Raw genomic sequence first — 15,000 nt, forward strand, 5'->3', positions numbered from 1 at the left:
TGGACTCACGACAAAGAGCCCGCGGTAGGAGGGAAAAAGCTTTAGGTCTTGATTCGGATCCCAAGAATTTCTCCATACATCCATATTCGATCAGTAATTGATCATTATTCGAACACTTGGTGGTACACACCCCAGGACAGTCAAACAATCCCACCGCCTAGCAGCAAGCTCCAAAAAAGGAATGCTTCGGAATTGCTTAACACCTCAGGGACTAAGCCCGACTAAGCTCTTTCTTTTTCCTTCTTTCCGACTTCGAGTTACTAAACTAAGGATATACCTTTCCACATGGGAGAGGTCGAAGACTAGAAGGGATGAAGACAAATTGATGAGTTCTAAGGGTTCAACAACTTAATAGCGAAATTTCGTACGATATCCCACCCTCGTGGGTGATTATTGCTTGAGGCTAAAAAGAGCTTTCTCTAGAAAGGAATTTGTTGATTCAAAGCGGCGATACGGGCCTATTTCTTCAAAGGGTAAAGAAAGACCAGTTCTCGCTTTTCAAAGATGGATTGTTAGCATGCTAAGAGCAAGCCTTGCCTTTCCAAGTAGCTAAGTAGAGACAACGTTTTTCCGCGTTGTAGAGGGAAAAGCCCCTTGTAAAGGCAAGTAGGGGTTCCGAGGCCAAAGGTATTGCTAAGGTAAGCTTCTCCGGTTAGACTACGGGCATTTCAATCGATAGAGTCGCCAAAACCCGTCTTTTTTTGTTGCAAATGGGATTTCCATTCATAGAAGGACCCTGAAACCCCTGATTTGAAAGAACACTCCACAAGGGCAGCCTACCATGACCGCCACACAACCAGTGTACGTCTCTCTGGGATGTAATTCTCCCATATCCAAAAGCCCCACGCCACTTGAGGGAACGACGGTCTGAGATGTAAGTAAGCAATGCTAGAGGTGAGATCACCAAAAACCGATTTCTGCCAAATCCTTTTCTCGGTAGACACCTGAGTGATTGGAATATATATATATATAATCTGCTCAACAATGTGAGGATATCGAACAATAAATGAAGCTGAGAAATGCCATCTATTGTCGTAGTAATAATAATAAATTGTCTGAGAAGTCCATGATCTGATAGAGTTCGGCAAACTCAGTTTTTCGGCAATAGAAAAACCCAACCAGTTGTCCCACCAGAATAAGATTTGAGAGTTCTAACCAACGGGACTCGTCAACGAGAGTCTGATAATGCTCCCTCAATCCCGGCCAGATGACACCTACCATCCAGTGGTTTATCTCTCTACATGCCCATGTCTTCGCCTCGGATTTGCCCCGCTGCTCTCATCGCTATAACCCAGCCCAGTCAAAGATTCTCTACATGTATGATTAGCTACCTCGCTACGCATACCTTACAGGCCGATAGCTAGTAGCCTCGACAGATAAGGATTCAGTTACTGGTTTAGGTTCATATCAAAATATAGATGAGGATTCAGTTGGTAGAGTGAAAGCTGCAGTATAGATAGGAGCATGGAAAGAAGGATCGGTGGACAAAGTACTGGAGAGAAAGCTTATGGTCTCTATGCCTGCTGAAGTCAGCTATTCATTTCCAGGTATTCCGTGTCTAGTTTGATAGAACCAGGAGTGGGAGATGGAGTCGATTAGTTGACTAAGTAGAAAAATTAGACTTCTAAATGAGTTCAGCCTTTTCCTTTTCTAGTAAAGCTACTACGTACCTTTTCTATTTAGAAGCTTTTTCTTTCACAACTCTTTCTGTCATAACGGAAAAAACCTCATGCGGATCTAAGCTCTCGAAAAACCTTCCTTCTTCTACTATTGATCTTGTCGGTCAGTATATCTGTCGTGGGGTATGATATTCCAGTCCAGAATTTATCAAGTACTTGCTGCACTTCCTGAGAAAGAAGTCGTCTTGGTATTGGATCCGCTCTTCTGTGAACATGAATTAGATTCTATTCGTTTTCTTTATTCTTAAGAGAACCCCCCACCCGAACCATTTTTAAGACCCCCAAGCCCTCTCGAATGAGTTCTACTATAGAAACTTTCAACGTAGACCCGGGGACAAATCTTTCACTCACTGATAAGTGAAACGCTGTGACTAGATCGTCCTGAAGACGGATGCGACGAGAAGAAGTGGCATTTGGAAGTGTTGCTGACTTAACATTTAGGTTTCGGCATAAGAAAGCTTGCACTGTCTTTTCGCACTTAGGCGCACAGCGTGCCATTGGTAATGATTCTACTACGGTGCCACAAATTCGCAAGCTGATCCTAAGTAATCGTTGTTGTTCATTGGATTCTGGAGGAACTACTTCGTTAGGATTGGGGAATTGCTGCGATTCTTCCTGAATAGCCTGGATTCTCCCGTCGAGAGTCATTTTGAAAGTCTTTCCTAAACTCTTCCGACTGAATATGATAAAGCCTATAAAACAACGAGCTACTATCATTTCTTCATTATAGATTGAGATCTTCTTCGAACTTGATGCACAAATAGATAGAATAGCAGCAAATAGCATCTTTCTAGCCTGCATATTCGTGGAACAAGATCTCATTTAGAAAACCTTATCTCTATCTTTCAGCAACTGAACGGGAAGTGGTTTAGGAAAGGACTTTCGAATCGGATGTGCTCGCCCAGCGAGAAAGGCCCTGACCCTGCCAACCAAGAAAAAGAAAGAAGAAAACGAAAGGAGAAATTCGTATTTTGGTAACTCTCTAGGAGTCATGTTTAACCTTGAATGCTATTAATAGATTCTACAGCAATAGTCCCTCGGACTCGGAAAGTAATAACGAAAATGGCTAACCCAATAGCAGATTCCGCAGCTGCCACCGTTGAAACCAATGAAGCAAATGATTGACCCATCATATCATCCGAAGAAACGGAAAATACCAAAAAGTTCGAATTCACAGCTAATAACATTGATTCAATTGGCATTGACATAATAGGAATATTTCGTCTATTAAGGAGGATTCCCCGAATACCTGAAATAGAGATGATCATAGAAAATGTAAAATATTTAATAGGATCCGTGTCGGGAACGTAGAATGTAAGAAAAATTCAAATGTTATAACCAGTACGTCGGGAAGGCTGTCCCTTACAACGAAAGGGAATCGTTGGTTCAAGAAGAGAAGGCCATCATTAATGCGAACAAGGCGCCCCGCCCCACTATGATCGTTCTAAAAGGAGATCATAGTTTTGGATGGCTCTCATAATCCGGCGATAGGGAATGCTTCCTCGGGTTCCATGTTCTCTTATCTGAGTGACGTACGACCGGTACGTTTGCTCACTCAAAAGCTCCCCTTGCGGAGAATGGATCAACCCCCTTATCTCGTTAATTCGATAGATAATGGACTGGGGACGAAATCCATCATCCAACAGGGCCGTTTCAATATCGCGTTCGACTGCGAGCTGCGCGTCGATAATGGATACCATACGTCGCAGGTCGTCATTCCCCCCCAAATTGAGGAGCGAGTACCTCCGATAAAGGATGCTCCTTCTCGCTTCATCCGTGAGCAGAAGCAGAGCTTGCGGTTGAACTACCGGCTCGGCGGGCGGAGTTAGTGGCTCTTCCGGCAATTCAACCGGAGTCGGGGGGGAAGGGAACGAATTTACTCCATCACAATAGGAGGCCATGGTCACTAAAGTAATAGGATGAAGTACTACGCAAGCTACGGCACAAAAGAAAAAGAGAGAATAGAAAACGAAAGGACCATAGTCATAGCAATACCAATAGCTACGGTATCGGAATAAATAAAGAGAGAACGCAAGAAGCAAGGAAAGAAGGATACACTTCAGATCGTGAGGTAAGTCTCTCCAAAACGAATAAATCCATGGAACGAAAAAGACGGAAGGACAATCCCATTCTATTGGAGACATGGTGACGCATTCTAGTAGGCAACTCATACACTCTCCCAATTTCGCAAGTAGAAAAGAGAAAAGTTCTAACACTCGTACACGAAGACCAGTCATAACAAGAAACTCGAAATTTGACCTAACTTCACCACATCAGGGGCTATGGGACTCGAACCCAACTCAAACCGCGACCCCCCCTAGAATAAGGAGCAAACTTTTCTCTTATCTTTTCTACGATCTTTCTTCTCTTATGATATTTCTAGTTGGATGATGGGCACTCATCAAAGTCTTTCATCGGAACCCCTAGCCCGAGAACCAAACATGCCATACACACGGGCAAAGCCCAAGAGCTCCCCACGCGGGGACCACCTACACAGGCATACAGCTGCGCACCAGACGGGTTAACAAAGAAAGAGCGCCTGTACACAACATAACAAAGCTTAACCTCCGTCTCAATAGACGGAACCAAGGCAGTTCCATATCGAAATCGATAGCCGGGAAAGGGTACGAGAAGTCATCATATAGAGGACCATGCCCAGCAGCATCACGCCACCCATAGTCGAGGAAGAAGTGACTCGTAGCTCGATGCCAAGTTGAACTATCGTCTCCTCTGGTAATATGCATGGGTAATGAGTGAAAGCACTCAATCTAGGCCATGATAAAGCAGGCGCAATCTATCAACCACGTAGACCCACGGAGCGGTAGGATTGGGACGAATAAATCCCATGTCCTTGTCCTAGTGAACCGATAGGTGGGAGCAGAGCAACCTTGGATCGGGAAGCTCTAGATAATGATAAACGAGAGTAGTCAGGAGTGCGGAGCTTCGGGCTCAGGGAGCACCAGGTGCTTGTTTATGAAAGATTAACCGGGCAAGCAATCAATCAAGTAAACCAGTCAGTGAGTCAATTCCTTTGCTTGCTTTTCCTGTTAGAGATGCTAGTCTTTTTGTAATAACTGCTCTGCAGATCTTTTCAGGAATAAGAGAAGACGGTGCTCTTTCATCAGCTCTTTGGCTATTTGCTGTAGATAAAGAAAGAGTTAATTGACCCGAGCCGAAAGCCAGCTCTGACTTATTGATTTGATGCCGAGAATCCTTTATCAAAAGCCTTGTTTTGGGCATAACAAGCCCTGCCAACCGTTGACTGGCATCTCAATAGACTCTATCGAGGAACCCGGTTTGGCTTCAATTGAGCGATTTCAGCAATCCAAGCGGCGGGTGGAATGAGTCCCTCCTTTCTAAACTTGCTCGCTTTGCTGGTTTTAGGCTCTGAAATCGATGGCTGCCAATGGAATTTTGATCTAGATGAGCCAAACCAGCGTTTTGTCTATAGGTTCCTTGACTTCCATTTCAATCTTAAGAAAGTAGCGAAAGGGGAAAGCCACCAAAGAAGCCTATGAGATGGATCCGGGCTAGCCGAGTTGTTCTATGAGCTCTAGTTGGCAAAACAAAAGTCGCTAATGGAATGACTTGCAGTTCTTGTCAGCAGCTCGCCTTCTACCATTTCTAGTAGCGAAGGGCGGGCAGCGCTTATGTTTTCAACAGAGTTTTGGACCAGGGCAGATGGCATCTTTCCCTCCGGAATTCAAGCCTTAGATTGCATCTATAGACATAATAATAATAAAGCGGCACAGGTTGGTAAGATAGATTGTATTCGGAAGTTCAGTTCAACCATGTACATAAGAAAGCCCTCAAGCGGAACGAGCACAACCCACAGATGTTAAAGAAGGAACTCCCCCCTTCCACCTAGGGTAGATAGGATAACCAAGCAGGCTTTGCTTCGTTAGTTCCACCTGACAAAAAGACTAGCTACCGGAGCAGCAAAAATTGCATGTGAGAAGCAGGCTGTACTGCAATCTAACTAAGTAACCCAAGAGTTCCATACCAATGCAGTAGAGAAAGGGATCAAGAATCTTTTATTGGCTTAGAAGAAGCTGCCGTCCGATGGGTACCATCGTCACTTGAGAACACTTTCAACATAACGCATTCCGCATCGGCTCAACTCATAAGAGTTTCCGTACAAGCAAGCCTCACTCATTCGTTCTACCAAGAAGGGAATCCCGATTTGGATCGTAACCATTAAAAGATGAGAGCGATTGCGCCTAGTTCTTTTGGGCTCCACTTGACTTTTCTCAGATAGCCGTTGATCGAAAGCATACGTGGAAGCATTTCCAGATCTAGTAGTTGGAAGTGCTCGTTCACTAGAATGAGGAAGTTAACCGCTAAGCATACTTTCTTTAATCCCTTACTCATACACACGAGAACACCAATGACTTTGATACTCTCAAGCATCGCTAACAAGCTTTATTACCAATACTTGATCCCTTCTAGTAAGCGCCAATAGCCCGTTATGGCTGATCGTTGTGAATTGACCGATGCTTGATGCTTTTAGTAGCGACATGCGGAGAGAGGTGGGACTTTTAAGAATACCTTCTTACTTAGAACACCCTTCCTTGACTTAGCAGCCATTGAAAGAATTCCTTGGATAGGCTAGTGAGTTGGCTCTTTACTTGTTACTGGATTGCTATTGGACTTCTTGTTAGAGACTTGCTTTCTTCGATACGTTCCGCTACTAATCGTTCTGGCCTATCACCCGATAGTCCATCACTGTTTGTTCTTGCTACTTCTATCTCATCAGAAGCAGGCGCATAGGCTATAGAATATAGAATCTCACCTTCTACTCTATGGCTTCAAATTCAATAGAATAAGATGGAATAGAAGTCAAACCGAACTGGGAGGGATGGAGCTTTGGCACTGGAGGAGTCTTTACCGTGTGCGGATTCTATTTCATCCGCAATAGGTCTTCTACCCCTTTTTGCTAGTGAATAAGGACCCGCCCGCTGCTACATGACGGTCCTTCTATCACGATGGGGTCTCATCTAAAGAAGATCTGAGGCCATTTACTCTGGCTTTAGAGGAATGCCCGGCGGCCCTAACCGGTCTTAGATAGAAAACGAAAACCGCTATCATAATATGTTGTGCACGAAGAAGCTCTTTGTGAAAGAATAGCTCCTGGCTGAAGGACGCAATAGGAGAATCCGCTGCATCGAATGGCATATTATGATTGACTATCAACGAATAGCTGCTCGAGGAGCCTGTCCCTGCCTGCTTATCCAGACCAAACAAACAGCAACCTTTGGTCGAGCATCTTCAATCCTCTATTCCTATTCGTTCTTAGCTAACAAGCAAGAGCGCATTAACTACAGTACTAGTATTCATGCATGAATGCCACATCTTTGGGTTAACTGCAATCACCAACCTATCCCTAGTCTTTGATTGAATGCAGGAATGCAACATCCGCCGTTGAGCTCGTTCGAACGACTCCTGACTCACTACACCCGTTACGTTGCATCACTACTGACTCACACCTCCCGATTGATCCCTTGTTGTTTGATTTCAAAAATACATGTATATGAGAAATTCTTCCTTTACTTTCGTACCAAACTCAATCAATCAGAAGTAGGCTTCGCTCCTCTGACTTACCGGCTTCGCGGGATCGTCAATAGACCTGATCCGCTCGTGGCTCAGCTCATGGGGTCGAGAAGTTACTCTAGCACATCTTCGAATTGATCGAGCTCTTACTCTTCTATTACTTATGAATTGGTCTCTTACTAATCGATGAACCGGGCTTGTTCGCTCTGTATCTTTTCAGTAACAGTAGCGTTCTTAACGGGAAGAAATCTCTTCTCGCAAGGGTGAATTGGATATATCCTACGGGTTCATTCGATCTTTAGTTCCCTTGTCTTCTATCAGTGTAAGGAGTTCAATCGATCTAACCAGCGGGTTAATTCGCTGAGTCTTCTTCCTGGTTTTGAAGCGTTTAACTAGCTCCAAAGACTAGAGGAATCTTCCTCGTTTTGGCAGGTTTAGCTTTGTCAAGAAGTTCCTGACTTCGGCTATAAGGTTCAGGAAAGGGTTATTAGCCCGAAGGCGTGATAACGAGGAGCTACGGAATCTGTAGCTCTAGAGCTCCTTTGGCTAAGCTTCGGTTACTGAGGATGACAGGATTTGAATCTTCTGAAAGAGTGGACTCAAAAGTATCATTTATCGCTAATAAGTTGTTCTCCTGATGTTCGGAGGTATCAGATACTCAGCAACCATCGCTTTCTCAAGCATCTTTTGCAGCTTGATAGTTCTTCAGCGGGACTTTCATTCCGCTATTCCGCTTTACTTCCGATAGTAATCTGCTTGTTGAGGAAGATGGAACTAGTTTGTTTATATTAAGATAAATCTAGATCTAGCTTTTCCGCTTCCCTTCTCCTTTGGAGGCCTCTCCTTGGCAAAAGGATTAAAAAGCAAGGATCTTGTTGCTTGTTTGTTTCTCCTCTCCTCGCTGCTTTGCTCCTCTGGTTCAGGAAAGGCGGGTCGGAAGAAGAGTAGAGAACCGTTGGCTCAAGAAGTTGTTTGTTCTAGTTTTTCGCTTTCAGCTCCTTCGGATCCTCCCGTTGATCGAGTTTGCAAGCACCAAGGAAGTTTCAAATGGCTTCGCCTAAAGGCCGGATAAAACTCCTAACTCCTAAGATTGGAACTTTCTTGTTTACTTTTCATCTTGTTGCGCAGCTCATGGGATTATTGATCTCGGACCTTTCCGTCGATCATGGATTTTCCCATGATTTCACTCATAAACTGGGACTTTTTCAACGATTGATTGCCGACTTTTTCACAATCGAGGAAGGCCTAAAGGCCAAGGAAGTTTTCAGCAGCATCTGCATCTTGCCTAGGATTGACCGCTTTCCAATCTGTTCATCGCTACGCATCATACTTTTTGTCGGGTTTTCCCGGAACTCCTTCGGACAAAGAATTCTCTCGAAATTCGTGCATGAAAGCCTAACGGCCAATCAATGCTTTTCTTAATTAGTGATTTAGATTTAGAATCTGGGTTACCCGGTTTCACACAAGGCGTAGCTACAAAACCTGCATATTGAGTTAGCTCCACTTCGGATTACACTTTGGTGCAATCCTCGCTACATGAACGTGAATACCGATTTACCTTGACTACTGAAACCAGGAAACCATACATATTGAGGAGCTACTCTTCTACTTACTGCTTTCAAACCATCAGATCGAAGAAGACACCTGCGGTGAAACCTTCCTATTGATTCCCGTTAGTTGGGGCAAGAAACGCTATGAATGTCTGGCTGTTAAGTCTCACATCGTCTTTCGGTTAGCTCGGAAATCAATATGCTGACCTCGGCCCCGAACGGGCCACATCTGAGGTTTAGCTCTTCTCTCTTCTCGCTCGGCTCTCCTCTTTCTCTTCTTGGGTCGGGTCACCTCTTCTACATCTCCGACGACTCCCTACTTTTCTCTTGTCTAATCGATGCTTTGGGTGCCTTGATATACTCACTTCTCTATTCTAGAACAGAGCGTAAAGAGAGGGAAAGGGCATAATAGCTAATCGTATTCGTAAGCACCAAGGAGCTGATGCGAACTTTGAATGAAAAAGAAAGGATAGTTATCTTCTCGATTCAGTAAGGGCTCAGGGCGTCTTAGCCGCCCCGTCACCCCTCAGGTTCGCATAGGCAGATCAGATTCGATCCCTTCGTAATCCAGCAACAATCTATTCGCCCAGCCTCCGGCTTGCTTTGATTCCGCATAAGAATCCAGACACCAGAGGTCTTCTCTCAGTTCATCTTCGATTGAGCCTAAGTGATATCCAAGAGGCAAAGCCAGGCTTAGGACCTTTGAGTCTAGTTGCGCCTTCCTTATCCTGGCAGGCGCGTTCCCGAGTGTCCATTGTCCTGAGTGTTGGTTGGGTGCTAGACGGCTCGTTCCTGTGTATTTCCCACGACCGAGATGATAAGAGTTATGCCCCCACTAGATCGATGGGAAGGGGCCACTGATCCCATGGATAAAACCAAAGGCAGAAGAGGACTCTGGAAGGAAGGTGTAACGGTAGGTGCCTGACTTTGGGGTTTAAATAGAATAGGTGTACTGTACTAGAGAGGTCGTTGAAGCTAAGGCCCAGGCTAAGCAAGCAGGATCCGGGCTCATTCTCGGGACTTCGTTTAGCTCTCTCCCTTTGCCTTAGTGCTAGGCGCGGGTGAACGAGCGAGAGTCTGTGAGCGCTCCTGCGTGTAAGCATGGACGATCAGTCATCTAGGGCTGATTGCGAAGAAGCAGCCTACCGTAAATGATCTATTCTCCTTCCTACTCCCTTATTTGACTCGTCTTAGGAGAGGATTGCGAACGCTTTTGCTCAGCGCTTGTCTTTCCGCACCAAAACGGAAGATCTATCTATCTTGCTCGGGATGCTTACGTGCTTCCGCACCATCCCTGACTTTCTTGCTTTTTCATTCATTAAACTTGTCCTTCCGCGCTCCCTTATCAACGTACTTTCGAGTTTGAGCCTATCTCTCCCTTGTCGAATCGGCCCCGGTCCGAAAGGGAATGGCCCATGCTCTATATAGCATAAGATAGATTGATGAATGAATAGGGCCAAGTCTACCTCGATCCCTTGGAATTTGAGGGGGTGGTTTTATGATCGGAAATCTTGAATACTACGAGCTACTGAGACCTATTAAGGTGACTTCCCTAGCCTTGTTCCCTATGGGCTGCTGCTCTTTCTTTGTTTGCTGCTATTCTAGTAAAGAAAGGTGCGCTCGCTGCTTAAGGTTCATAGTCACTCTGTCTTCTCCTTTGCTGCTGTGAAGGAGTTTCGGCTCTTCAAGTCCGCGCTTTGCTGCTCTTCCTGTTATCAAGCACTGCACTAACATAAAAGCTCCCTCCATTAAGTAAAGGTGCGCCTATATCAATCATGAGATAAGGAAGCCTCTATGGTAGAAAGCCTTTCTGCCGAGTGAATCTCCTTTCGTAACCAGTGTGAGAGTAGAACGGCCTTTCGAAAGAGAATAAGACGTATTGAATACGAGGGGCTGCACCTTGTGTGTTATCACTGTGGTTGTTACGGCCATAAGGAGGAGAATTTCAGTCTTCGTATGGCGCCATAGATGAAGCAGAGAAGGATGAGACCCTAGCCCTTTCCAGGGAAAAGAAATTATGCCTCATACGAGACTGGATTGACGAAATCACCGATTGTGAATTCTGTAAAGTCCTAATTGGTTGAAACGCTCTCATAAATGCCCTTGTTTTCCTCTGAAGGAAATGAAGGAAAGCTGTTTCCTCGTCCTAGTTGGTAAAAGAGTATTGTTAATGGCCCGTTCCGGGTAGTGAGTGAAGGCTGCTTGGGATGGGCCCCGAGCAACTTAATTCACGTATCAATATACCCCTGGCAAAAATACACTGCAATAAGGAAATGTAGAACTTAATGTCCATCATATCACAAAACAGATTTAGCTATGTTCTTTACTCCTTTTAAACCTTTAGCCGCACATATTGGTATTTCACTCCAGTCTCCCGAACAAAGTACCTACCTTTTTAACACAACACCGAAAGGTCGAAGAAAGAGTAAGTTGTTTGTCTTGGCCTTCCTCTAACCGTTGAAGCGGGTACATTATCAGAGGTTGGTTTTAACGCATTCATTCATACTGTCACTCGGCTGGGGAGACATGGTCAAAGAAAGGGGACTTAGCAGCAGGTGCAGGAAGAGGATTCGAAGAACAACGGGTCACATCTTCGGTTAAGAAAAGCCCGCAGGTCTAACGCTTTACGTCGGGTCTTAGCGATCATCTGAGGTATGAACTCTAGCAACGGTCGCCCTCTTTCGTTTAGCTCTTTGGTTAGGACTGCTTTAACCTCGGGTGGGACTACTCACACTACTCACGGGGCGGGACTACCACTACACTACTACTCCTCGGTTACTGAAAACAAAAGAGAGCCTTTTAAGCACACTTTGAAGGTACCTCTTATCTATCGTGAGGAGGCAAGAAATGCAGATTAGGTTAGCAAGTTTGAACGATTCAGCAAACTAACGAGCGATTCCAACAAGCGAACTAATTCTAAAGTTTCGACGAGTTGGACGAGTGAGGAGTTCAATTAGTCTCTTCCGGAAGCTAGTTTGGCCTAGACAAAGAACTCAGCAACAAAGAAGATAATCTTCCACTAACTATGAACTAAACAAAGGAGCTGAAATCGAAATACTTAACAAAAGACCGGAAGCAAGAAAGAAGAGAAGATTCTCCTACTCTTCCGACAGGGGCCAAGAAAGAAAGAAACAATAAGAAGCTACTCGGGGAAGAACCAGCATTTAGCTCAGAGTCCCATAATAACGGAGTAGATTCGACTAAGAATGCTCCGTTTTTAGAAGTCAATCTACGTCCCCGGAAAGCACGAAAGCGGAAGACCTCATGAATGCGCAAGCAAAGGGCGAAGGGAAGAGAGTCTCGAACCTGGCCAGTGAAATGTGAACAGTCAACAAATGAAATAGAAAGGCAATGTCTTAGTCGAAGAGTCTTTATCCGCTGTAGATCAATGGGCTATAGTGAAATGGCCACATTCCCGATCCAATGCTATTGATCCAGGAGAGTTTACCGGGTAATGGGGCAACTGATGAACAAATTGGTTCAAGATCAACCACTTCAATTGCTGAGTCGACGAAGCCAACTGGCCCAGATACTGGCTTAGATGTTGCTACCTCTGCCGCTGGTGATATATATCTCCGCCTTTTTTCGTTTTGTGGTGCTCTTGTTGCCTTCTCCACTGCTGATAGTTCGACCCGGTCAACTGGATATGACATTGGATCAGATGAGTTCATAGAAACCGGGTCAACTGATGGTCTTACTACCATTGCAGAACCGCATTTCGATCTTTATCTATCACTTAAACATAAATAACCAGGACCCGTTTGTCTATCGTTTGCAAACAAATTAGAAATCATTTCCACTTCTAACAAAGCCCATAAAGCCTGAATAAACCCTAAAACCATCGTATTTATTTATTAAAAATGAGTAAGATCTCCCCTAGATTGAACACCGCTTCTTCAATCTCTTCTTTAGAAAAGGGGCTGAACATTTTTCTCTTATTTCCAAGGACAAGCACGAAAAAGTCACCCGGTCTAGGGTCCAATTTATATAACTTCTGGAAAGAATCGATGAATTCCATTTCCATACCCTCACTAGCACTACTACTAATTCCCGTTCGATCTTGGAGCTTGGAATGCTATCTAGCAATCATAGTACAATGGAGAAAAGCGAGATTTTGACTAACTTCTATTAAACCAAGATTTTCTTGCCCTTTGCTTTCATTAGCTTTCTTCCTAGGACAATAAGTTTAGCCATTCCTATCTCAAATGAGTCCGGTAGGATTGTTCCTCTTTAAACAAAGGCCAAATGAGGGTTCTTCTTTAGCCATGGGATCCAAGAGCTTGTGAGGTAGAGAGAGACCTTCCATTTGTTCTCCTTTTTCACTTCTCTTTCCCATCAAGCCTCTTCAAGGTTCTGCAAGAAGATCGTCTGGCGGATCAAGACGACTGACGAAGGGGGGACTTGATCCTTCCCATGTGGGCGAGTCCGGATTGGTCAGATTGAGGAGGGGTCTCTCTGAGCGTCTTCTCTGTGCTTTAGATTAGTACTAAGAGCGGCTACGACATACTAAAACACCGGTAACACCAACAGCAGCGGTTTCTGATTCAATTGGCTTGGATTCAATAGCTGCTATCCCCTTTGGTCCAGAACGTTTAGTGATCACAGAAGAGTCAAGTTACATAAATGAGAGAGGCTCGCCTCAAGCGAGTGAGATTGCCTGCTTGCTTCAGGGGAAGGAATTTGAGTGCTGATGTAGCTAACAGCCCCCTTGATAGTCGATTCATTAGGGTCGTCACCTTCCACCCAGAAAAGTATCCACCGTTTTCTTTGTCTCTTAAGCCTCACAGCTATGGGACTTCCTAAATAAAACTGCAATCGCAGTTTATCAACCACTCACAAGACCACCGAGATCTTCGACTTAGCTCCCAAAGGTAATCCACCCGGCCCTTTCCCAACCTATACAAGGAGAGCGGAAGATAACGAAAGGGAGACAAGGTCCTAACTAAATCATAACACAAACTACCATTCCATCTATCATATCAGTCGAGTCGATCCGATTCATTATTATCTATAGATAAGGCAAGAGATAACTTATGACCTCGCGGATGGAGAGGGATTCGAACCCCCGGTATTCCTATCAATACTTCGGTTTTCAAGACCGACTCTTTCAACCGCTCAGACATCCATCCCCTTCGCGCTTCGCACGCCCTATCTATCCGCGGCGCGCTGGCGGGTAAGGGCTTATTTATGTGATTCGCTGCGCTTGCTTGCCCCTATCGGCTGATTCTATTGCCTGCCGGTTAGCGAAACTTTTCCGGTAGTACGAATCGCTACGCCTCGCCTCTTTCTATATGATAATATGCACCTTGGTTGCTGCGCTCCCTTCGGGTAATAGCAAGAGAGTGAAGAACGAATGATCCTCCGAGTGATTGAGTCCGCCTCAAGCGAGTGAGTTCGCGTCGAAAGAAAGAATCTAAGGTCCCCCAGGAGCTTCTGATTTTAGAGTCACTCACCAACTCTTATTGAAATTGAAGAAGAATAGCTAGAATCAGTTATTGTGCAAGACCAACCAATCCTTGGTTGACTCCTCTACTTCTCCGGTCGGGGATATAGCTGTATTCTTCTATTCTTTATCTCTCCCCCTCCTTTGTCCTTTGACTTTCTTTATTATCTCTTTCCACTATCTCTTAGTTAGCCAGGCAATGACAATGAATTCTGGTAAACTCGTATATAGAAGAATTTCGTTATCTTGATCTCTCATACAATTTCACCTTTTTTGATTTAACCTTTCCTTCCTCAGAAAAGTATGTTTTCATTGCACTCAGATAATAGTTTTCTAGTTCATCTCTTCTTCCGGAAGCATGGTTCCCTCAGGGTTCTTGCTTAGATGTGAATCTTAAAGTCTTAGTCCTCCTCCTATTCCTAGTTCCACTCTGCCCTATTTCCTAATTTCATTTTCATTCTACCCATACATTGGTTGATTGAACCATCCTACCTCAAAGCAAAGAACTCCTAGTGAGAGGAAGATAGGAATTTGATTTATATTTATACTAGGCTCAACCCCCAGGCCAGGCCCTAGGCTTACAAAAACGTCACACTGTAAAAGAATGCTCCCCTCTTCTCTTATGAGAATAAGTTCAATCTTTGAGCTGCTTGTGAATGCATGTGGGATAAATTTCTATTCTTTGAAGAAGGCTAACTTAGTTAGAGGAAAGCATCACCACACTTTTTCTTATCGTATTGATCTATTTTCCGCGTCTACCCTTCCTTCGGTGCTTTAG

At 44.6% G+C, this 15,000-nt stretch overlaps 1 protein-coding gene and 1 non-coding gene across 2 annotated transcripts in view; one reads left to right on the forward strand and one right to left on the reverse strand.

Annotated features, from left to right (window-relative positions):
* Positions 1 to 12,202: 12,202 nt before the first annotated feature.
* LOC121789926 (uncharacterized tatC-like protein ymf16) overlaps positions 12,203 to 15,000 on the forward strand; it is a 5,401-nt gene continuing 2,603 nt past the window's right edge. The window contains exon 1 of the mRNA XM_042188265.1: positions 12,203 to 12,459. Coding sequence (XP_042044199.1) covers positions 12,203 to 12,459 — 257 coding nt within the window. The remainder of the gene's footprint in view (positions 12,460 to 15,000) is intronic.
* Positions 13,822 to 13,908, reverse strand: TRNAS-UGA. The gene has a single exon. It is a non-coding gene; the product is annotated as a tRNA-Ser (tRNA).

This window comes from Salvia splendens, unplaced genomic scaffold, assembly GCF_004379255.2.
Source record: "Salvia splendens isolate huo1 unplaced genomic scaffold, SspV2 ctg368, whole genome shotgun sequence".
NCBI lineage: Eukaryota > Viridiplantae > Streptophyta > Magnoliopsida > Lamiales > Lamiaceae > Salvia > Salvia splendens.